Consider the following 24484-nt stretch of genomic DNA (forward strand, 5'->3'; position numbering starts at 1 on the left):
ACTTAAAGAGAAGGGAGAATTCCATTATAGCCATAAAGAAAAGAAAATTCTTGAGAGATCTTGAGGATTATAAGAATGATAAAATATATAATTGGGCTAGTAATCCTCCCTCCATTTTGAGAAAGCACAAGCCTTGGTATAAGAAACTTAAGGTATCTTTCAATTCCACGGCCAATTATGATACCTCTTTTGGAGAAACATCGGATGAATTAACGGACTCCACGGTTGCTTCAGTAGCCAGTATTCAGACTGGTGGCAAAAAACACCAAAAAAGGAACTTCCAGCAAGAAGGTGCCTTGCCAAAAAACGATCTTGCAAGAGGGGAGGAAGGAAACATAAGTCCAAAAGTCTATCATATGATGTTCCGCAAGCGCCGTTAACAGAGATTCCTGTATTTAATCTTTCTAGTTATATTTTGACAGATTCACATATTGGACTTTTGTCTAAAGGACTAGGTTTCTCTCCAGTCAAAAAATTCAATTTATTTGACACTATTGTTGATATCAATAGATTTGCACGCAATTTGAACCTTAAAGTTCATTATAATGAGGATAATATTCATGTGTATAATGATTTATCATCTACCAGTGTATCATTGGATAATAATTGTATTCATTTTAGTGAACAGGTAGCGGTCTCCAATCTAAGACAACTAGAGGGGGGAGGCAGAGCTGGAGCATAGGGTGAATTTAAATGATAGGTTTCAGACTCGTAATCCTATATTTTACCCAGTAAAATCGAGACCTCCTTTCCTTGATTTTTTTCAAGAAACAATTGAAAGTGAGTTGGTGTCTCTTTACAACCAGGTGGAACATCAAGAGGTTAAATTCAATCTGAGTACTTCTGAACATAGGGCAATTAATGAGCTGAGAGCAAACAGCGATCTCCTTATTGTCCAGGCGAACAAGGGGGGCGCTGTTGTAGCTCTCAATGCTGGTTTATACAGGAAAGTGAACTTGTTGGATCTGGAAAATAGTAGCACCTATGTTGAATTGCCATCAAATCCAACTAATTCATTTAATTCTGAATTATTACATCTGTTACAGGAGGGGATCAGTATGGGTGCTATTTCAGATAGAATTAAGAAGTTTATCTTTTGTGAAACACCGATTGTCCCAATATACCACTCACTCCCCAAAGTTCATAAAGAGGTTTTTCCTCCCCCTCTCAGACCTATTGTGTCTGGGATAGGGTCATTCAGTGAGAAACTAGGGGAGTGGGTGGATTTTTATCTTCAACCCCTAGTGCCATTAACACCAAGTCACCTTAAAGATTCCAAAAGTATGATACAGATTATGGAAAAATTTCACTGGCAATCTGAATATATGTGGCTATCTTGCGATGTGGTGGGGTTATATCCCTCTATCCCCCATCACGTCGCGATACGATGTATCACATATTATTTGTCCAGATACAGTAATTACGAGGATTCCATCCAGAAGTTTATTGTCTCTTCAATTCAGTTTCTTTTGGGTCACAATTATTTTTCGTTTGATGAGAGATACTTCCTCCAGACACAAGGCGTGAGCATGGGCGCTAAGTTTTCACCTTCCCTAGCTAACCTGGTTATGTCCGTGTGGGAGGAAAATTATATTTTTAACATTGATAACCCATACAAGGATAATATTGTTTGGATGGGTAGATTTATTGATGATCTGATATTTGTCTGGAGGGGTAGTCTCTTGTCTGCGAAAAGTTTTTTTTCTTATTTGGATTTGAATGATTTCAATCTAAAATTTACGAGTAGTAGTCATGAGGTATCAACAAACTTCTTGGACCTAAAATTGACCGCAGATTTGGATAGCAATAAGGTCTTGATATCTCCCTATAAAAAACCTAATGCATGCAATAGTATTTTAATGGCTTCCTCTAGTCATCCCAAACATGTCATTCAGAATATTCCTGTGGGGGAGCTTATTAGACTAAAAAGGAATACCACATCTAGTGATAGATTGGAGGAAGAAATTGAAATAACTTGTAACAATTTAAAAAAAAGGGGGTATCCCAATTGGTCTTTGGAGAGAGCTAAGAAAAAAATAGCAGGCATTGATAGGATTAAACTGTTGGATTCTACTAAGAAAAAAAGACAGTTTGACTCCAAGAAATCTGGGGTAGTTTTCAGCACCAACTATAGTCCTCCGTTTAATTCTATTGTCAAAATTATCAGAAAATATCTTCCGTTATTATCTCAGAATGATATTTTGAAAAACATTGTGGAAAATAATGATATTGCCTTTGTGGCAAAAAGAGCCCCAACCTTAGCTACATTATTATCACCTAGCATGTTCAAAGATCCAGACAAAATCTCCCCTAGCAACTGGTTAAAAACAATAGGATTTTTTAAATGCGGTGCTAATATTTGTAAGTGCTGCGGTTTTGCTAATAAGTCTAAAATATTTACATCTATTTCCAATGAAAAACAGTTTAATGTTCGTTCTTTTATAAACTGTAATACGGAGAATGTAGTTTATTTAATTAATTGCAATATATGCCGCATGCAATATGTAGGTTGTACGATGAACCCCCTTAAAACCAGAATCCGCAAACATCTTTCAGATGCTAGCAATTTGCCAATGGTTGGTGCATCAGTAGTATCCCGTCATTTTTCAAAAAAACACAATGGGGATTTACGCGGTTTTTCTTTTATGGGCATAGAGCATGTAAAAAAACCATTGAGAGGGGGAGATTTTCATAAAAAAGTGCTTGCAAGAGAGAGTAGGTGGATATTTGAGCTGGGGACCCGCATGCCACAGGGCTTTAACAATCGTATGGATATCATTATGCACTATTGACACATTGTTGCATTATATGTTGCTGGCTATTACTACTGTGTTAGGCTTTTTGTATCACTTTAAAAATAATTTTATGGTCAGGTTATTGGATTTTCTGATTGTATTTTTCTCCAAAATGTTGATTCCTTTTCCTATAACTCTTATGCATGCTGTATATTGATCAATATGCGGATAGCTTACATGTTTGATTTGCTTTTCTAGCTTATGTTTTTAAATCTCTCACACATGTTTGCAATTACCCTGATGGGAGTGAGATGTATATAATGTTCTATGTTTGGAAAGCAGATCAGATTCTGGACCGTGAAGAAGGCGGATTTTACCGCTGAAAGGCGTAGTCCTATCTGCGCTATTTTCCTGCGATAATGCTGTTCTGAATTGCTTGGACCATTATATTTTAATGAATTTATGAATAAAAAGAAGGAAAAAAATTTTTAACAGCATCCTGGATTGCTCACGTTATTGCTGGACTCTGCCTTGTCGTTGTTCATATATATATATATATATATATATATATATATATATATATATATATATATATATATATATATATATATATATATATATATATATATATATATTATATATATATATATATAATATATATATATATATATATATATATATATGTCTAGAAACTAGAAACATGTCAATGGAATATACGGACATGATAAAAACAAAATCTGGTCATTAGGAGGTTTTAAAATTAGGTACAAACAAATAGAGAACATAGCTCACCAGAGAATGTTAGATGCAATGCCGTGCTCGGGTAACCTGATGCAGCTTCCAGTTGAACAAGAGAAAAGATTAGAGCAATTAGTCCAGCATTCGCAGTGGATTAAAGAATTAATTTAATGAAAAAAATAATATTAAACATCATGCAATGTCAAGGCATTATTAACATCGACGCATTTCAAGCAACAGTGTGCTCCTAATCATGACAAAAATGCATATTTGCCATGATTAAGAGCAAACTGTTGCTTGAAACGCATCAGTTAGTCATACCTTGATATTACATGATAATTTATATTTTTTCATTAAAGTAGTTTTTTAATCTACTGCGGATGCTCGACTAATTGCTCTAATCTTTTCTTTTAATATTAGGTAACTGTAACCTCAGATGAAAAACACATGACAAATTACGCCATATCTTCAGTACTTATTTAACAAAAACTAAAATACAGGAGCGGTGTGTGAAAAATTAAGGTCAGTCGCTGCTTCCATAGGGATTAAGAAGGTGAGAAGCAGCCAGGTGCTGGTAATCAAATGCCCTTGATTAATTGTTCAGCAAGTGTAACCAGCTCTATAAAACAGAAGTTTTGGTAGTTTGTTGGTCTGGACCTTTCAGGCATGTGTTAGCACAATGTCCAGCAGGAAACACATCTGCAATGATTTTTGAGAAGCAGTTGTTGCTGCTCATAAATCTGGAAAGGGTAATATTGCTTTTTTTCACACAATTTGGAGTCAATTATTCTACACTGAGTAAGTTAATTCACAAGTGGAAAATGTTGAAAACAGTTCACCATGTTCCCAGGAGAAAATTACCCCCAAGGTCAGTTTGTGTGATGCCCAGAGATAAAAAAAACCCCAAACAAACAAAGAGCTACAGCTCAGACTCTAAGGGTACCTTCACACTTTAGCGATGCAGCAGCGATCCGACCAGCGATCTGACCTGGTCAGGATCGCTGCTGCATCGCTACATGGTCGCTGGTGAGCTGTCAAACAGGCAGATCTCACCAGCGACCAGTGACCAGCCAGCAGCGACGTGCAAGCGACGCTGCGCTTGCACGGAGCCGGCATCTGGAAGCTGCGGACACTGGTAACTAAGGTAAACATCGGGTATGGTTACCCGATGTTTACATTAGTTACCAGCGCACACTGCTTAGCTTTGCTCTCCTAGCTACAGTACACATCGGGTTAATTAACCCGATGTGTAATGCAGCTACATGTGCAGAGAGCAGGGAGCCGCGCACACTGCTTAGCGCTGGCTCCTTGCTCTCCTAGCTACAGTACACATCGGGTTAATTAACCCGATGTGTAATGCAGCTACATGTGCAGAGAGCCGGAGCCGGCAGCACAGGCAGCGTGAGAGCTGCGGAGGCTGGTAACTAAGGTAAATATCGGGTAACCACCTTGGTTACCCGATGTTTATCTTGGTTACAGCTTACCGCAGCTGCCAGATGCCGGCTCCTGCTCCCTGCTCGCTTCATTTCGTCGCTCTCTCGCTGTCACACACAGCGATCTGTGTGTCACAGCGGGAGAGCGCCTTTGAAGAAAACGAACCAGGGCTGTGTGTAACGAGCAGCGATCTCGCAGCAGGGGCCAGATCGCTGCTCAGTGTCACACACAGCGAGATCGCTAATGAGGTCACTTCTGCGTCACAAAAAACGTGACTCAGCAGCGATCTCGGCAGCGAGCTCGCTGTGTGTGAAGCACCCCTAAAGGTCTCAGAAAGCATGTTAAATGTTTAAGTTCATGTCAGTACAATTAGAAAAAGACTGACTAATTGTGACTTGTTCGGAAGAGTTGTCAGGAGAAAGCCGCTAGCCTGGCTGAAATTTACAAAGTTGCATCTTAACCAACCACAAAACGTGTGGAACACTATGCTTTGGATAGATGAGACACCAATGTGGAGATGTTTGGCCATATTGCCCTGTGCTGTGTTTGGTAAATACCAAATCCCTTATAATAATTGTCAAGCATAATGGTGAAGGGTTGATGATTTGGGCATGTTTTACAGCCGCATGACCTAGGCACCCTGCAGTCTCAGTCGACCATGAATTCAGTATAGAAAAGTATTCTTTCTACAATCACATTTAAGATCATCTTTTCAAAAGCTAAAGCTTGGCCAAAACTGGGTCATGCCAATGGAAAATCATCCCAAACGTATCAGCAAATCTACATCAAAATGGCTGAAAAAGAAAAGCATGAAGAGGTTGCAATGTACCAGCCATAGTCCAGACATCAACTCAGAGGATTTGGCGGAGGAAAGAGGACATATATACCAGGAAGGGGCCTAGGATTGGGGGCATGTATACCAGGAAGGGGCTCAGGATGGGGGACATACACTGTGTGCAGAATTATTAGGCAAATGAGTATTTTGATCACATGATACTTTTTATACATGTTGTCCTACTCCAAGCTGTATAGGCTTGAGAGCCAACTACCAATTAAGTAAATTAGGTGATGTGCATCTCTGTAATGAGGAGGGGTGTGGTGTAATGACATCAACACTCTATATGAGGTGTGCTTAATTATTAGTCAATGTCCTTTCCTTTGGCAAAATGGGTCAAAAGAGAGATTTGACGGGCTCTGAAAAGTGCAAAATTGTGAGATGTCTTACAGAGGGATGCAGCAGTCTTGAAATTACCAAACTTTTGAAAAGTGATCACTGAACAATCAAGCGTTTCATGGCAAATAGCCAACAGGGTCGCAAGAAGCGTGTTGTGCAAAATAACTGCCCATGAATTGAGGAAAATCAAGCATGAAGATGCCATTTGCCACCAGTTTGGCCATATTTCAGAGCTGCAACGTTACTGGAGTATCAAAAAGCACAAGGTGTGTCATACTCAGGGACATGGCCAAGGTAAGGAAGGCTGAAAAACAACCACCTTTGAACAAGAAACATAAGATAAAACGTCAAGACTGGGCCAAGAAATATCTTAAGACTGAGGCAGAGAGCTCCACTCTGACTCAGACGCCAGCAAGGTGGAGGTGGAGTACTGGTATGGGCTGGTATCATCAAAGATGAACTTGTGGGACCTTTTGGGGTTGAGGATGGAGTGAAGCTCAACTGCCAGACCTACTGCCAGTTTCTGGAAGACCACTTCTTCAAGCAGTGGTACAGGAAGAAGTCGGTATCGGTCAAGAAAAACATGATTTTCGTGCAGGACAATGCTCCATCACATGCATTCAACTATTCCACAGCGTGGCTGACCAGTAAAGGTCTAAAAGATGAAAATATAATGACATGGCCCCCTTGTTCACCTGATCTGAACCCCATAGAGAACCTGTGGTCCCTCATAAAATTTAATATCTATAGGGAGGGAAAACAGTACACCTCTCGGAACAGTGGCTGGGAGGCTGTGGTGGCTGCTGCAGGCAATGTTGATGGTAAACAGATCAAGCAACTGACAGAATCTATGGATGGTAGGCTGTGGAGTGTCATCACAAAGAAAGGTGGCTATTTTGGTCACTAATTTTGGGGGTTTTGTGTTTGCATGTCAGAAATGTTTATTTCTAAATTTTGTGCAGTTATATTGGTTTACCTGGTGAAAATAAACAAGTGAGATGGGAATATATTTGTTTTTTATTAAGTTGCCTAATAATTCTGCACAGTAATAGTTAATTCTAAGATTTTCAAAGGACATGTTGTTTAATTTTTTTTATTTTGCCCTGATGAGAAACATGCCATGTCATCCATTTTACATAATTTGAAGTACAAAGATGAAAGTGAAAGATGATAGTAACAGGCTGTGAACTTTCTAAGGTCACTTTCAGCTCTCACTTAAACCCACCTTTGCTATACAGGAAATCCAGTCCGCCAAACTTTTCTTCTGTTCAGTCAAAGAAATGTTTCACACTCAATATTGATAAGATGAAGGTCTTAAAATGAACCCCAAGATTTAAACCGTAATCGTCATTTTATATTTTTATTTAATAACTCAAGATATATTGCAATTTTTTTTATTTTCACATTATTATCAGAGAAATCTGCATCTATCTCCTACTGGATTACTATTTATTGTTCAGTTCTCAGGTAAAATCTGTTTTCATTAAGCGCTGTTTTTTCCTATCACTGAGAGGTTTGTACTTTTTACATTTTTATGAGGAGAGGAGAAGCTATAGGCAGAAACAGACAATTCTCCTGCAAGTTCTCCATATAATTTTATAAGCATCAACTGTCATGTTCTCAGTAATGGGAACATATTTATTCACTGAAAACATTTTAACCAGCAAATTGAGAAGTTTGAGAATGAATGAGCAATCCAAGAGGAGAAAGGAGCACAATTCTTCATTAAACGGAATCTGTCAGGGGCAATATGGACCCAGAACCACGTGCATATGCACCCAAATCCCAGGGACTCCGGATCATGTGCAGTGAGCATCCATCCACTGCCGGCCGCCATCAAGACTGAGGTATATGCTGCATCGCTGCGCATTAATTAGCATGTTAGTACACCCACAGGGGCATGCTAACATGCTAAGGGGCCAGCTAGCCAAGGGAACTCACGCCCTTGCGATTAGTCCCTGGCCAGGGATTACTATTATTCACCCAGAACTGCTTGTGGTTCTTGGTGCATATTGCACCTGACAGGTTCCCTTTAAGATATATTACAAAGTTTATTTTCACATGGATTATTGATTTATGTTAAAATTAAAGTATAGTTACTCTTTAAAGGGGTTCTCCAAGAATGAGATAACATTTTATTATATCAGGGACTCCAATTGCAACCTGTCCTAGATGTGCTGCAGATTGAAGACCATCAACTCTCGAGATTTGTATGTCAATAAAGTGCTGCAGGACATGATGGTGCTGTATAAGCAATGCATAATCTATAATCGCCCCCATTGTGCTCAGTGAGGAATAGATATATTTCTTCACACATCACAGCTGTGTTCTCAACCGACTGAGGTATGGGTGATATAGCTTTTATCAATTGAGACACAGGTCTTTATAGCTGTATGTCTTCAGCCTGCAGCCCATCCTGATACATGGCTAGGACGGGCTGCATTTTGAGATAAAATGGCATCCCTGATATAATTCATTCTCAGACAATGCCTTTAAGCTGTGACCGTTAAATGTGGCAATGATTTTGTTCTTCGATATTAAATAGATCATTGGCAGTGAAATATTTATTGTTCCAATGTACAGACTGGGTCTGTCTTCTAAAATAGCCACTGAGTTTATAATATGTATTTTCTTAAGATATGACACATCTTGCATAACAAATCCAACCTGCATGAGATCTGCAGATATTTTACTTGTGCGGAGTAAGAAGTGTTCAGGAAGGTTGCCATGGATACAGAATCCTGTGATATTACAGTTTGTGTGTGACAGGTGCACAGTGCTAATTCCTGAATGCCTGTTTGTACCTTTTTCTGCAGGCTCTGGATGTTTGGGCTATGGGAGTCACCTTGTACTGCTTTGTGTTTGGCCAGGTATTATTGCCATTTTCTTTTCCACTTTGTATATCTATGTATATATCTATTATCTTGCTGTTTTTCCAAAACATATAAAGCAATAGCACACACTGGTCCCTTTCAGCCTTTCAGCTTTTTTCCAAGCTCAATGCAAATGAATAGTAGCCAGAATGTTATATCTGATTTTTAACTGTTCACCACTAACAAACACAATATAAGGTTCTCAAATGGGATATATTGTACATTATCATTACGAACCTTATAATGATCAGTCTAGAAAGAAGCCCAAACCATTGTAAGTAAACAATATCTGAATTTGACCACAATTACCTGACCTCCTCCCTGATTTATAGTAAAAACAAAATTGTGACCCTAGTTACTAGACACCTAAGATGAGTTCGCTGAACCCCGCTGATTTTGGCTACAATATTCTTGCATGTATTGGAAGCCTTTAATTGATCGGGTATGTTGGAGCCTTTATTCCTGCAGGAAATAAGCTACTGCTCCAGATATCTGGGAGAGGTTTAGTTCCCATTCCCCAGGGAAATAAACATGCATGCTCTGCTCAGCATGGATATCTATGTTGGAGATTGGAGAAATAAAGATCTGACAAATGATTCTACGCCTAACAGATATTTCAAGTATGTTGATAGCGTTTTTCTGTTTTGTTTGGCAAAGTATTTTTTTTTCTTTTTTATTTTCAGTGTCCTTTTATGGATGAGAGAATTTTATCACTACATGGAAAAATAAAGAATCAGCCTCTGGAGTTTCCAGACCAGTAAGTTCTGATTCTTGTGTGCTTCTTAGGTTGGATGTTATAGGTCTACCGTTACTGATGGTGCGAGTTTCAGGAACCTGCCAGTTTGACAAAATAATCAGTGTATGGTTTACTAAAGGGGTATTGCCAGCTTCTACATTTATGGTATGTCCACAGCAGTGTTTTCCAACTTCAGTCCTCAAGGTTAGAGATGGGTGAACCCGCAGATGTCTGGGTCTGGTCGGTCTTTTAAAAAAAAAAAAATGGACTTGAACTCGAACATCTGCCCGGACGCCAAACCAAATATAAGTCTATGGGGACTTGGACATTGTGCTGTAAAATGGTGATAGAAAGGATTAGGTGGGCTGCAAAGCAGGAGAATTCTTCTTACCGAGTCTCCCGTGTGGCTGTAACACTGCTTCCAGGTCCGATCATTAACTCTCATACATATTCACTGCTTTCCCCGCCCACCACCAGCTCCGGCATCTGTGATTGGTTGCAGTCAAACCGCGTCCCCACCCTGTGTGACCGCATCTATGATTAGTTGTGTGATAATACATTTTTAAAAATAGCATAGGGTCCTCATATATAGTAATACCCAGCGCTGATAAAACATACAGCTACAGGCTGCAGCCCACAGCTGTGTGCATATCTGTTAATTCCAACACATATGCAATTCTAAGGAAATCCTGAAAATATGTACTGTTGGTGGGCTTTGAGGACTGGAGTTGGGGAACACTAGTCCACTGTATATGCCCTAAATCTTTAGTAGATGCAGGTTATGCCAATTAACACTCACCTGTCTAAAGAATAGAGTTCGCACACATTACACTGATGTTGGAGAGATGCCCATTCATCACTTTTCCACTGACAACAAAATGCAGTGGGGCCCCATTATTGGAAGAAAACTGGGCCACATAGGTGGAACCCTCATCTACTAAAGATTTATGGCTCGTCCTGTGGGTGTGCCATAAATTTACCTTGATGGCAAAACCCCCTTTAATGGTAAGTTATATTTAGCTTTGTCTTTTCACAGGCCAGAAATATCAGAAGACCTGAAGTACCTTATTCTAAAAATGTTGGATAAAAACCCAGAGTCTAGAATTTCGGTTCCTGATATAAAGGTGAGCGAATCATGGAGCTGTGCTTGTATAGTCATAGAGTTTATGTAACAAATTAATATTAAACAATCAGGATCAACCCTCAGATGGTCACAGTGAGTTGTAGTGAATAATTGTATAAAAATGCATTAACCTTGTAGTCCAGTCACATGTGACTTATGAAGATGGCAGTCTGAAGGATGTGATGATTTGTTTAACATTTCTTTATTAGAGTCCTAATTCAGAATCTATACGAAGGTCCCAACAATCAGATGAGATCTGTAGTAAAGGATTCCATTATTGGCCCAAAAGAGCCTATGTGTCCCTCAGATACTAAAGCTTCCATTCACCTTGTGTTGTCCATGCTCTGCTCTGTTTTGAGAAAATAATAAAGGCATTCCTAATATTTCTTGATTTAGCTACATCCATGGGTGACTAAAGATGGTGCTGAACCTCTCCCTAGTGAGGATGAAAACTGCACCCTGATAGAAGTAACTGAAGAGGAGGTAGAAAATTCTGTGAAGCACATTCCCAGCTTGGCAACAGTGGTAAGTTCAACACCATCCCTTCCCTTAAAGGGAAGGGGTCGCGTTTTTTTTTTTATTTTTGTATTAATAATAGGGATTATGAAATCAAGTATTTTTAATACAAAATTAAATTCACAGTTTATTTCGTTTTTATTTAATTCTAGTTTTACTGAAGCACTGGGCGCTGCCATCTTGGATTTGCTGTGTGTAACGACAGTTACTCACCTCAAATTTCGCAGCGCCCTAGGCATTGGATCTGATAGATGGGCTCGGAGCCCTAGACTTAACACAGAGAGCTCCCTGCTGTGAGCTGGACACGCCTCCTGGGCTGTCCAGATCGCACCAGAGTGAGATGATTGGCGCCATCCTTGTGGAGCTCACAGAGTAGGCTGTATGCTGCACTTTCCCCTGTCACCCGTTCAGGATGTGTGAGTAACTGCGCCGGGCCGCCGCTACCCTCTACCCTCCACTACCCTCTCCATCCCGCTCTCCCACTGCTGCTACCCTCCCACCCGCTGCCGCCTCTTCACCTGCCGCTTCCCCGCCACCACTTCCCCCCTGCCGCTCCCCCGCTCTCATGTGCTCACCTCAGGCCTCCGCTTCTCAGCTCAGCAGAGCACAGCATACTGAGGAGCGCAGTATACAGCGGAATACAGTGGAGCGTGGTATGCTGAGTAGCGCGGTATGCAGCGGAGCACGGTATACAAGGGCGTGCATGTGGCAGAGCATTGCGGGCGGGCGGGCGGCAGAGCATTGCATGCGGGCGTGCAGCAGAGCATTGCATGCGGGCGTGCGGCAGAGCATTGCAGGCGTGCGTGCGGCAGAACATCGCATGCGGCAGAGCATTGCGGGTGTGCGTGCAGCAGAGCATTGCGGGAGGGCGTGTGCCAGATCATTGCGGGCGTGCATGCGGCAGAGCATTGCAAGTGGGCATGCTTGCAGCAGAGCATTGCAGGTGGGCGTGTGTGCGGCACAGCATTGCTGGTAAGGGGCGTGCAGCGCGCTATATGGGCAGCACTATGCCCCTGTCCTTGGTGACACTTTAAACATTAGGATCACTTTGCGGTCACCAACAAAGTGGCTCCGCACTTTGTCCCTAAACTTAATCTTCCCTTATCCTTCTGGAAACACTCAGAACGGGAAGGGGAGGCGTGGCATCACACACATGAGAGCAGATTCCACCTACTTTTACTGCAGTTGTAATGTGAGCTAGTTCTACAGTAGGATTTCAGCAGTTGCTCCCCCTAGTGTTTGAGCAGAAAATATCAAACGTTTTAATTTTTTTATATTTTGCTCAATTAAAAACAAATAATAATATTTAAACAAAACATTAATACTTTACATTTTTTCAGTTATCGAAATGTAATTGTTTTTTTGGACAACACCTTCCCTTTAATGGCTTATATCATTCCTGTGTTCCTCTTTTTTGTTAATAAATGGTGCTTTTTTATCAAAAATAGTGTCTACTAAGTACCCTATGTTTATATGCACTATGCTTTTATTCAGTTACAGCAGGCTATACGTCCATATTATTTTTGTCTTTGGCTTTTCTTAATAAATAGTGTTGTAGTTTGTTTGGATATTTGACAGATACTTGTGAGAGCCAAGCTAGCTTTTCTCTTTTTCTTTTCTTTGCTTTTATTTTTCATTTTGTTAACAATAAGTATCATGAATGGCCACTGAATCTATATATATATATATATATATACATATTTTTCTATATATATATATATGTATGTATATATATATATATATATATATATATATATATATATATATATATATAATCTATATCTCTTACCCTCTCCCACCTCCCAGTTTTTTACTTACCCCTTCTCTGAGATATACTATGGACATATTGTATTTATGTATGATTTGTCTGTCTTTCTAGATATTGGTAAAAACTATGCTGCGGAAACGTTCTTTTGGGAATCCATTTGAAGGAAGCCGTAAAGAAGAAAGATCTTTGTCTTCTCCTGGAACCTTACAGACGTACGTTTCCCTACATGTTGAAGTTTTGATATAGTTCTTTATATTTGCTTATAATAAACCTCAGACTAATCGATACAATATAAATCGCCTACAGCCTTTGCTCCTAGTTGCTAACACATCTGAACACCACATTATAGCGAACTACATTTTTAACTTTTGTTTTGTGCTCCTTTTTCTTATTGCAAATAGTCGAGAATCTTTTTAAATGATAGCAACCAAACTGTCAGTATATCTATGGTATGTAAGGCCGTTAATGAGCCATCATTTCGAGTTTCTGTGTCTCTATGGTAACCGCGCAGTCCGCTCCAAATGAAGGCAAGTTATTTTTTGCCATTAAAGTGTAAAAAAATAATGGGTTTATGTCTTTTCACTTCTAGAAAAAACAAGTCAGGGAATATATCCACCAAAGGTAACAAGGGCAGAAAGTGTTTAAACCTTTTTAACACTGTGAACTTTAGCTAACACTGCTTTGCATAACTTAAGCTGCTCAGCAAAGTGATAAAATATTGAATATTTTATATACATACAGTTAGGGCCAGAAATATTTGGACAGTGACTAAATCTTCGTGCCATTGTTTTTCATTTAAAATGAAACAACTGAGATGCAATTGCTGTGTAGATTTTCAGGTTTGACCAAAAGGGGCTGAAGAAAAATATCCTGTGAAACGTTTAGGAATTGCAATCATTTTTCATTTCAAATCCTCCTCATTTCAGGGGCTCAAAAGTAATTGGACATATACATTTTACCATAAATAAAATGTTAATTTTTAATACTTTGTAGAGAATCCTTTGCAGGCAATGACTGCCTTAAAGGGAACCAAACATCAGGATTTTGGTATATAAGGTGCAGCCAGTGCAGTACTGGCACTATCAGGCACAGGCACATACCATTAGTGGGCAGCTCGGATGTTTAGGCTGTGAAATCCAAGTTTTATGAAGTTTGAAAATTCATCCACTTTTTGATTGACGTGTGCACCTCTCCAGATAATATCCGGGCCGGTTATGCACATGATTTCCCCCACCCCTCACCCCCGCCTGTTCCTCCCTCTCTCTGGCTGTATGCAAATTTCTCTTATTTAGAAACACGGCGTCGGAGTTGGCGCCTGCACATAGCGCTCATCTCCGGTGCCATGTTTCTGAAGCCCGCAGTACCTAGTCTTGTGCATGAGAGGGCGGCGCATGCGCCCTCGCTTCTGCAGATCTCATTGTGACCGCAGGAGCGCGCGCGGTCACAACAGGACTGGAGAACAGCTGATCTTACTGATTAGCTGCAGCAGACGATATCGTAGCTGCAGCTAATCGGGGTGAGATACAGTTGACTTTAGTTGTTGCTTGTTTGTGGGACTTTCCTAGATTTGTCTTAAGCATGTGAAATGCGTGCTTGATGGAGTTGAGATCTGATGATTGACTTGGGCATTACAGAATACTCCATTTCTTTGCTTTAAAAAATACTCCTGGATTGCTTTCACAGTATATTTTTAGTCATTGTCCATCTGTACCGTGAAGCTCCATCCAATCAAGCTTGCTGCATTTGGTTGAATGTGAGCAAAAAGTATAGCCCTGTACACTTCAGAATTCATCTGGCTGCTTAAGTCTTCAGTCATATCCTCAATAAACACTATCAATGTTACTGACCCAGTGACATTGGAAGCCATGCATACCACTGCCATCACACTGCCTTCACCATGGTTTACAGAGGATGTGGACGGCTTTGGATTATGAGCCCGTTCCAAGCCTTCTGCATACTTTCTTCTTCTCATCATTCTGGTACAGGTTGATCTTGGTTTAATCTGTCCAAAGAATGCTTTTTTAGAGTTGTGCTGACTTCTTCAGATGTTTGGCTAAATCTAATCTGGCCTTTCTATTATAAGGCAGATTAATGGTTTGCACCTTGTGGTGATCCCTCTGTATTTTCTCTCATGAAGTCTTCTCTTTTATGGTAGACTAAGATACTGAAACACCCACTTACTGGAGAGTGTTCTTCATTCATTTAGGTGGATTTTGTGACTGAGGTTTTTCTTAACCATTGACAAAATTCCACCACAGTCATCTTACTGTGCATGCCTTTTAGGGTTCCCAAGCTTACCATTGTGTTCCTTTTTTTTTTGTCAGAATGTACCAAACTATGGCTTTGGCCACTCCTAACATTTCTGCTACTTCTCTGATGGATTTCTTATCTTTTTTTAGCATAATGGTGGTCTGTTTCTCTTTAATTGAGAGCTTCTTTGACCACATGTTGTGGGCTTACAGCTACAACTGCATATGCCACACCTAGGATCAGCACCAAACCTTTTACCTGCCTAAATGATGATGGATTAACAGGGGAATAGCCTATGCACCCCATTTAAAGAGCTTTTGAGATAATTGCTCAATTATTTTTGGTCCCTTGAAAAAGAGGCAGCTACATAATAAAAAAACTAATTACTAAATTTCACAGATGTGAATACCATCAAATTAAAGCTGAGTGTCTGCACTTTAAGCCCGTATTGATGATAGCATTGTATCTTGAATATGCTTTGGTAATAAATTGGGAAAAGTCTGCTTTGCTCCCTATAGATCCGCTTCCACCTAACTTTGCTATCCCTGGGTTGCAAATTCCAACGGTAGACAAATTTAAATATCTTGGGATAGTGGTTAGTGCCTGACCATGGGATTATTATACTCTAAATATAGAACCCATGTTGTCTCAGTTTAAAAAACAGCTGCTTGGTGCCGACAACCGCTGTCCCTTACTGGCCGTGCCAACCTACTAAAAATGGTGATGATGCCTAAACTCTTGTATCTCCTCCACAACACCCGGTATAGATCCACTGGAAATTTTTTCGTAAAATTAACACCTTGTTTCGGGAGCATGTGTGGAAAAAGCAACAGGCCAGAATTCCTCTTGAGACTTTGCAGAGAGGGAAGGAGGAGGGGGGCCATGCAGTCCCTAACCGTGGATCTACACTATATTGCAGCACAGCTGCAGCATTTTTTGGGGGTGGGGAAGGGACGACACTTATGACATTGGGGGGAAAACTGGTGAGGAGCCTTACAAGATGGAGATATCCGCCGGCCTTTTTGGAAGTGGGATACCTTCCCAAAAACAGACAATCACATTCAACATTAGCACTGATATACAAGGTGTGGGATATAGGGAAGGCGTTGCTGGGAATACTAGGAAAAACGGAATACTGGCCTTTATGGCATAACCACGGACTACTAGAACTGCAAAAACCTTCAGGCTGGGTAATGTGGGTGGATAGGGGTGTATATTTGGCTTCCCAAATACAGCAGAATAATGCACTTAAGAGTTTTGATCGGCTTCAGGTTGAATTTGGGATATTGCACATCTCCTTCTATCAGTGCCTACAACTCCGACACGCCTACGAGACATATACATGACACATGCACATTAGTTTAGAAAGGAATCACACCCTCGCGGATTTGGTGACCTCTGAACGCTTCTACGGTGTTATCTCTAGGCTATATACAGCTACATGCTACCTAGATACCTTGATAAATTCCCTTTGCAAGCCAGATAAAAGTGGGAGAGGAACTTAGGCCACCTGAAAGATGAACAATGGCATGGTGTCCAGTCTTAGACTCCGAGCCTGGCAGTATCCGAAAGTCAACGACTATCGCAGCTATTTTTACTGCATAGCGTATACAGGACACCTAGTCTATTGTATAAGTTGGGGATCTGGACAGATGACCATTGTCCTAGGTGTGGGCGGGAAAACGCCAATCTGCTGCATATGATGTGGTCCTGTGGGAATATCGAGGAATACTGGAGGGCAGTATTAGCCCTGATTGTGCAAGTTTTCAGCATGCGATTGCAGCCAAGGCCTCTCACGTGCATTCTGGGTCTCCTGGAGCAGGGGGCAGACTTGAGCTCACCAGCGACGATCTGTATCACACGACTCCTATATCAGGCTAGGAAACTGTTGGCCTACCACTGGGACACAGCTCCTCCGGCCAGGGGACCTTAACAGAAATGTGCTAAAAAAAATTCTATAAGATTTGGGGGATGTGGTTGGATACTCTGGGACTTCCCTCTTCAGCAATACTGCAAGATATATGGGGGACCAGGTCCTTCTCCTTAAAGGGGTGGTTCACCCATATTTTTTATTGTCTAGATCGATATTATATTGAGAAACAATGTTTCTCTCAAATACCTTATGTTGTCAATAGTGCCTGTGAGAGGCGCTATTGCAGACCGCTGCTCCCCGTCCAGTGACGTACCCGTCCAATCCTGCCACGTCACATCCGTGCGGCCGGCTACAGTCTCCCAGACTCTGAGCTGTGAGCGGTGTTTCACTGCTGTCACAGCCCATTTGCTCCCCCCTCCTCCTCCCTCCTAGCACAGCACGACGCGTCTCCTGCTCCCCCTTCCCTCCTCGCTCCTCCCTCCTAGCACGGCACATCTCCTGCTCCCCCCTCCCTCCTCCCTCCTCGCAGAACGCTGCAAGCAAGAGACGTGCTGTGAGGGAGGAGGGAGGGGGGAGCAGGGAGAAGATGGGCTCAGAACGCAGCCGGCCGCACGGATGTGACGTGGCAGCATTGGACGGGTACGTCACTGGACGGGGAGCAGCGGTCTGCAATAGCGCCTCTCACAGGCACTATTGACAACATAAGGTATTTGAGAGAAACATTGTTTCTCAATATAATATCGATCTAGACAATAAAAAATATGGGTGAACCACCCCTTTAAGGAGGACTTCTGTATCTCTGAAACACAGATTGTGGCCAGGGAAGATGTATTTCGATCATAGGTCGTACACTGAAATGAAACCTCTACCTAGTGGCATGTTTTGATGATGGGTGTGGGCTGCAGGTGCACTGTTCATTTTCTGTTATTGTATAATATAAAAGTTATTTTTGTGATGGAAGATGGTTTTATTCTTCCTTTCATATTGTTCTTGTGGGGAAATGAACTGTTATATGTAATGTGTGTTTTATCGGTTAATAAAAATGAACCTGATTAAAAAAACAAAAACTATATTTTGGTAAATCACTAAAATGCCAAAACTTGTTTCACTGTCCAAATATTTCTGGACCTTACTATATACAATATATCCTGAATTAGTGTTTTCTGCAATTTTCCCAACAGCTCAATTTAAGTTCTCATCGATTTAAGGGTACTTTGCACATTGCGACATCGCTAGCCGATTGTAGTGATGCCGAGCGCGAGATGTTCCTCGCTCCTGCGGCTTCATACACAGCGATGTGTTCTGCCGCAGGAACGAGGAACAACATCGTACCTGTCGCTGCAGCGAAATTATGGAAATGACTGACACTACACAGATCACCGATTTTTGTCGCTTTAGCGATCGTTTATCGGTGCTTCTAGGCTTTACATGTTGCGACGTCGTTACCGGCGCCGGATGTGCGTCATTTTCGATTTGACCCCGACGAGATCGCAGTAGCGATGTCGCAACGTGCAAAGTACCCCATAGAGTTGATAGGAGTTTCTTACCATTTGACCAATATTTTCAAAGTAAGACATCTATCACTCATATTGATGGCCTACTCCATGCACACAGTCCAGGAAAAATACATGTATTCTGCTAGACACCTTGTATTTTGATTCTGCCACTTGCTGCCTTGATCGGACGTGCCACTTCTTTCCTGCTCTTTTACCATCTGTCTCTAAATTTATTTCTCCATTGCTCTTTTCATTAAAAATCATTGAAAATTTTAATGTGCTTAATTCACAGGATTCAAGGCAGTGATGAAAGCCTGAGAGAGAGTGACCTGCAGGAATTGGGAGAAGACGAAGTGTTATCTTGAGGGTATCTGCTGTGATGTGCCAGGGCTTGGGCTTCTTTATCTATGACCTGAGGGTGTGTATGTTGAACACACCATGTGTAAACTGAACCATGCATGCTACTTATGCACCTTATGTTGCTGCATGCGCTAAAGACCTTAATGTCCTGCCTTGGTTGTTAAACATTATAACTTACTCGCTATGGGCTCATTCTTCCAGTGGACTCATGGAGACTGATCCAGAGAAGGTGCTTGTATTGTATATTGCAAAAAAAAAATACGAAGTGGCTTGTAGCAGATGTCTTAATGATGCCAAATATTACCCACATCGTGCACATATATATAAGGCCTGCAGGACACTACACTTCAAGTCAAACGTCTTACAGTGCATGCACGTATTGTATGGACACCTTGGTAAAGGGGAGTACTGAAAAGACTCCTTTCAGTATAAGTAGTCTGGCTAAATTAAACTCTCAAAGCCCAGAGTCATATACCTTGTAGGAAACAGTTGAAAACTGCCAAAGTGTTGTTTTTTTTTGTAATAAACGTTTGCTCTGAAGGTTGACTACATTTTAGTATATATTTAGAATAAGCATTACAGGTTCTCATGTAGAATTTGTTGCCAGGTTTTTACTACCTAATCTGATCGCAGCATCCGAATTCCAGTGACGTGCCACTTACTGGGCTGTTTGCTATAGTTGTGATAAACTTATCAATAGAGGTCTAGTAAACTTGCTACCAGATAGTTGCCAATCAGTGGTGAGGGCGGGGGATAGACTTTCTGCTTATGCAGAGTGTACACAGAAAACTGCCACTCAGGCGAGTGGGCGGAGTTATACAGAGCTCAGCATTCAAAGAGCTGCAGCAGAGAAAACTGTTTTTAATCAAAACTGCTGTAAGAGACAGCTAGAATCTGGATCTCTGACACTTTTTCTTGCTGCTCTCAGATTACATAGCAAAAATCTACTGACCTATTCCCATTTAATATATTGGTGGCAATTTCCTAAACAATTAGCCTGTACAGTCAGTAGGGAAGTGCCAAATCATGATAATTAGAACGACCTCTATAGCAGGGCTTCAAAATCACTGTTCTCCTGTCTATATGAGGATACATTGCTGATGTGTGTGCATCCACCTGGAGAATAGTGCACCTCATGTATAAAACCTGTATGTGCTGAAAACCACTTTCCTATAGGTTAAAGACAAATACTGTATGCTTATATTTTTCATATATTTTTTTTACAAGTGAAAAATATAATGCATGTGAACAAGACAGCCCACTAATAACCACTATTCAGTCTAGTACGTGTGGCCATTGATGTGGATGGTGAATTATAGCCCATTAGCCTACGTATACCAATACACTTAGCTGATGTTAGTCTAATAAGAATGGGGGTTGCTCATATAGAAGGACTGACTACCTCATTACACAAGAATACGACAATGTGTTTTGTAATATAGATTAATATTAAAACAATGAAAAAGCAAATAGCTGTAAACAGGATAGTGTAAGTGCAACAGATTTATTTTCTTTTTGCACCAGTTGTCTCTAACATTCCCACAAGGTATTATATCCACACTGGTCCTGTTAGAACAGCTATTATCTCTGCCCATTGCATCGTTCTCAACCAGCAGAAATGAAAAGGAACCTGTCACCAGATTTGGGGCCTATAAGCTGCCGCAACCACCTCTGGGCTCTTATATACAGTATTTTAACATGCTGTATATAAGAGCCCAGGCCGTTGTGTAAAAACGTTCAGGGCAGATCAAAGTGCGCCTGCGCAGGACCTCAATGCCGGCGAGTGTGCATGAAGTAGGATGTGTCATGCACCCCGGCCTCAGAAGGAGGACAAAGATGGCCGAAAGAGGAGGCGCACCCAGAGAACGGAGCCAGCCATCTGACCCGTCTGCACTGTACCAACTGTTTAGGTAAGTATTATAAAGTGATTTTTATGATCTACACAGCGGCCTGGGCTCTTATATACAGCATGTTTAAATGGTGTATATAAGAGCCCAGTGGTGGTTGCCGCAGCTTATAGTCACCAAATCTGCTGACCGGTTCCCTTTAAAGTACATGCGACTCCCATTTGCAAAATTGGGACAAACTGTATGATCTCTTTAATTTCCTTAAACTGTGGCTACAACTACCAAAACCACATCTACTTTGTAATTGGTAACTAATGTATTCTAGATTGTTTTTGCCAATTGATTTTTTTTCCAACATAAAGCTGTACAGTAGGTCTTCCTTTTCCATAGGGTCCTTCTCAGATGTTGGCGAGTTTTAGACATCCTGGGTAGTGTAGGTCATAGCAGTTTCATCTCAGGGCACTTTATTTTTCGATTTTTGATCTCCTATAACAGGTGCCAGTGTCTTCCCACCTTAGGGTTCTATGAGGAAAATGCAATTAAATAAGTTCATCATGCCTGGGACAATTTGGCGTAAAGACACTGTTGTAGCAAAATCTTTTTTGAACTATAGTCTGTTGAATATATTTAATGCACTTATAAATAAATATTTCCCCCCAAAAAACACAAAAACATATTTTTTTAGCTTAAAGAGTGATGTTTCTTAGACTGAGGCATGAGCTAAAAGTATAAAATAAGCGTTCATTATGAGAAATAGTGTTTCTCCAATTGATCTTCAATTTTCTTCTTCAGGCTTTACATTTAATTTCTGAATTTTGTCTGCAGCCACCTAGAAACTCCTCACTCTATATAATATTGTTTATTTTCAAATTAATTGTTTTTTCTAAAAATCAGGAATCTAACTTTAATAGTCTCTCATTTGCCAACACCAAATACAAAAAGCATCAATACTCACACTCATGTAAAGTCACAAAATAAACCCCTAAAGGGGGCTTTACACGCAGCGATATCGCTGGTGAAAGCACCCGACCCCGTCGTTTGTGCGTCACAGGCAAATCGCTACCCGTGGTGCACAAAATCGTTAGGAGCCGTCACACGGGACTTGCCTGCCTAGCGACTTCGCTGTTGCCGGCAAACCGCGTCACAGCGGCGTTACTAAGCAGCCGCCCAATAGAAGCGAAGGGGCGGAGATCAGCGGCCGTAACATCCCGCCCACCTCCTTCCTTCCTCATTGCCGGCAGCCGCAGGTAAGCTGTCGTTCGTTGTTCCCGAGGTGTCACACGTAGCGATGTGTGCTGCCTTGGGAACGACAAACAACCTCCGTCCTGCAGCAATCAACGTTTTTTGAAAATAAACGACGTGTCAACGATCAACGATAAGCTGAGTATTTTTGATCGTTAATGGCCGTTCGTTGGTGTCACACGCAACAACGTTGCTAACGATGCCGGATGTGCGTCATGGAATCCGTAACCCCGGCAATATATCGTTAGATATGTCGTTGCGTGTAACGGGGCCTTAATAGTGCAGTATGTCTATTTCTTAGACTATTCTCTCATGAAGCAGAACTTTCAGATTTGGGGATTTTGTTACCTCAATACATTAAATTCTGTCATATTCCATACTGAGAGTGACTTCTTTCAACAGTAAAATGTATCCTGTCACACTACAAAAATTGTTCTGAAATGTAATACTGTAGCTGTGAATGGGTTTACCTGGCATGCAAAAATATTTCTTGGTCGTACTTCTGAAAGGTCATTCAAAGGCTGAAGGCAGGCAGAGGGGCTGGGGAATCACAGACAGGGAGGAGAATTCCTGTGCATTGTGCAAAAATAAAGAACAAAAATCAAAACACCAGAATTACGGGGTTTTTTGTTGCCGCAACATTGCAATAAAAGGCAATCAAAACATCGGCTCTACCCCAAAATGATATCTGTAAAACATTAGCTCAGGACGCGCAAAATAAGCTCTCACACATCCCCATATCCCAAAAAATTAGCACATTACGTGTCTTGGAAAATGATGACAAAAGCAGAAAAAAATTTGGAGACAAATTTCAGAATTCTTTTTCACCACTTAAATAAAACAATACAAGGGGCTGCTGATAAGTCTTTAGCTTTGTGATTTTTTTTGTTTTTATGGGAACGAATGTTGGATCACATGAAAGTCTTATGTGTCTAATATATGTTTTCAAAATGTTGTGCTTGTTGCTTATGGCAACTGTGTTCTACGCACGCTTGAAAAGAAAATGGTGGAGTCTAATGCAATATTCACAGCAACTGAGAGCAGAGGAGTGATAAAATTCTTGTTTCTGCAAGGAAAGTCCGCGAATGATATTCATGGTGATATGTCGCAGACATTGGGGGATCCATGCCCTTCATATTCCACAGTTAAGAACTGGGTTGCCAAATTTAAAACGGGCCACTTCAGCACCAGTGATGAGGAACGTCCAGGACAACCAAGAGTGGTTGTTGTTCCGGAGAGCGTCGGTAATATACACAACCTCATATTGAAGAATCAATGAATTTAATCTAAAGCAATAGCAGACATCATGGGGATTTCCCGTGAATGTGTTTGTTTCATTATCCATGAACATTTGGACATGAGGAATCTGTCTGCAAAGTGGGTCCCCAAATGTTTGACAACAGATCAGAGAAGCATGCGAGTGAAAACCTCGCAGTCCGGAAACGCTGACAAATGGACCGATAAGAACTTCCTGGATCGACTGGTAACCTTGGATGAGACCTGGATTTATTTTTATGACCCTGAAAACAAGGGGCAGTCAAGAGTGGAGGCACAGTGGTTCTCCTCGTCCAAAGAAGTTCAAATTGCAAAAATCAGCCACTAAGGTGATGGCGTCTGTGTTCTGGGATAAGGAGGACATGCTGCTAGTGGACTACGTTCAAAAGGGTTCCACCATCAATGTAAGGTATTACATTCAACTTTTGGACCAATTGAAGCAGCTCTGAAGGCCAAAAGGCGCGGCAAGCTGTCCAAAGGAATCTTGTTCCTGCAAGACAACGCCTCCGTCCACACTGCACAAGCAACCACGGCACAATTGGCAGAGCTGGTTTTCCAGCTGGTTGACCACCCACCTTATTCACCAGATCTATTTCCCTCCGACTATCATTTCTTTCCAAACCTGAAGAAACACCTCAAGGGTACCAAACTTCACATCATTTCTGATGCCATGGCTGCTACGGATGCCTGGTTTAAGGCACAACCGAAATCCTTCTTTTTATTAGGCTTGCTAGACTTACTTACAGAACTTGGAATACTGATGTAAGAAGTGTGTTGACATCAGTGGAGAGTATGTGGAATAAATGTAAAGTTTCATCATCCTATCTCGTTTATTTCTGGGTAAAGCCAAAGATTTATCAGCAGCCCCTCGCTTGTGTGTTATATGTATGTGTACATATGTGTGTGTGTGTGTCTGTGTGTGTGTGTGTGTGCGTGTGTATGTGTATATATATATATAATATATATAATATCTATATATAATATATATATTATATATAATATACACATATATAATATATAATATATATATATATATATATAATA

General features: G+C 41.0%; 1 protein-coding gene across 3 annotated transcripts in view; it reads left to right on the plus strand.

The window, feature by feature from the left end:
• Positions 1–19616, plus strand: part of CAMKK2 (calcium/calmodulin dependent protein kinase kinase 2) — a 158682-nt gene extending 139066 nt beyond the window's left edge. For 2 of the 3 annotated variants that reach the window (XM_075323571.1, XM_075323563.1), the window contains 6 exons: positions 8898–8951; positions 9638–9711; positions 10727–10814; positions 11210–11338; positions 13209–13309; positions 19009–19616. In XM_075323571.1, the coding sequence (XP_075179686.1) occupies positions 8898–8951; positions 9638–9711; positions 10727–10814; positions 11210–11338; positions 13209–13309; positions 19009–19081 (519 nt within the window). In that variant the 3' untranslated portion in view covers positions 19082–19616. Of the gene's footprint in view, positions 1–8897; positions 8952–9637; positions 9712–10726; positions 10815–11209; positions 11339–13208; positions 13310–13686; positions 13719–19008 lie in introns of all 3 variants that reach the window. The other variant, XM_075323581.1, reaches the window with a different exon arrangement.
• The last annotated feature ends 4868 nt before the right edge of the window (positions 19617–24484 follow it).

The sequence above is a fragment of the Anomaloglossus baeobatrachus genome, chromosome 1 (genome assembly GCF_048569485.1).
Source record: "Anomaloglossus baeobatrachus isolate aAnoBae1 chromosome 1, aAnoBae1.hap1, whole genome shotgun sequence".
Taxonomy (NCBI): domain Eukaryota; kingdom Metazoa; phylum Chordata; class Amphibia; order Anura; family Aromobatidae; genus Anomaloglossus; species Anomaloglossus baeobatrachus.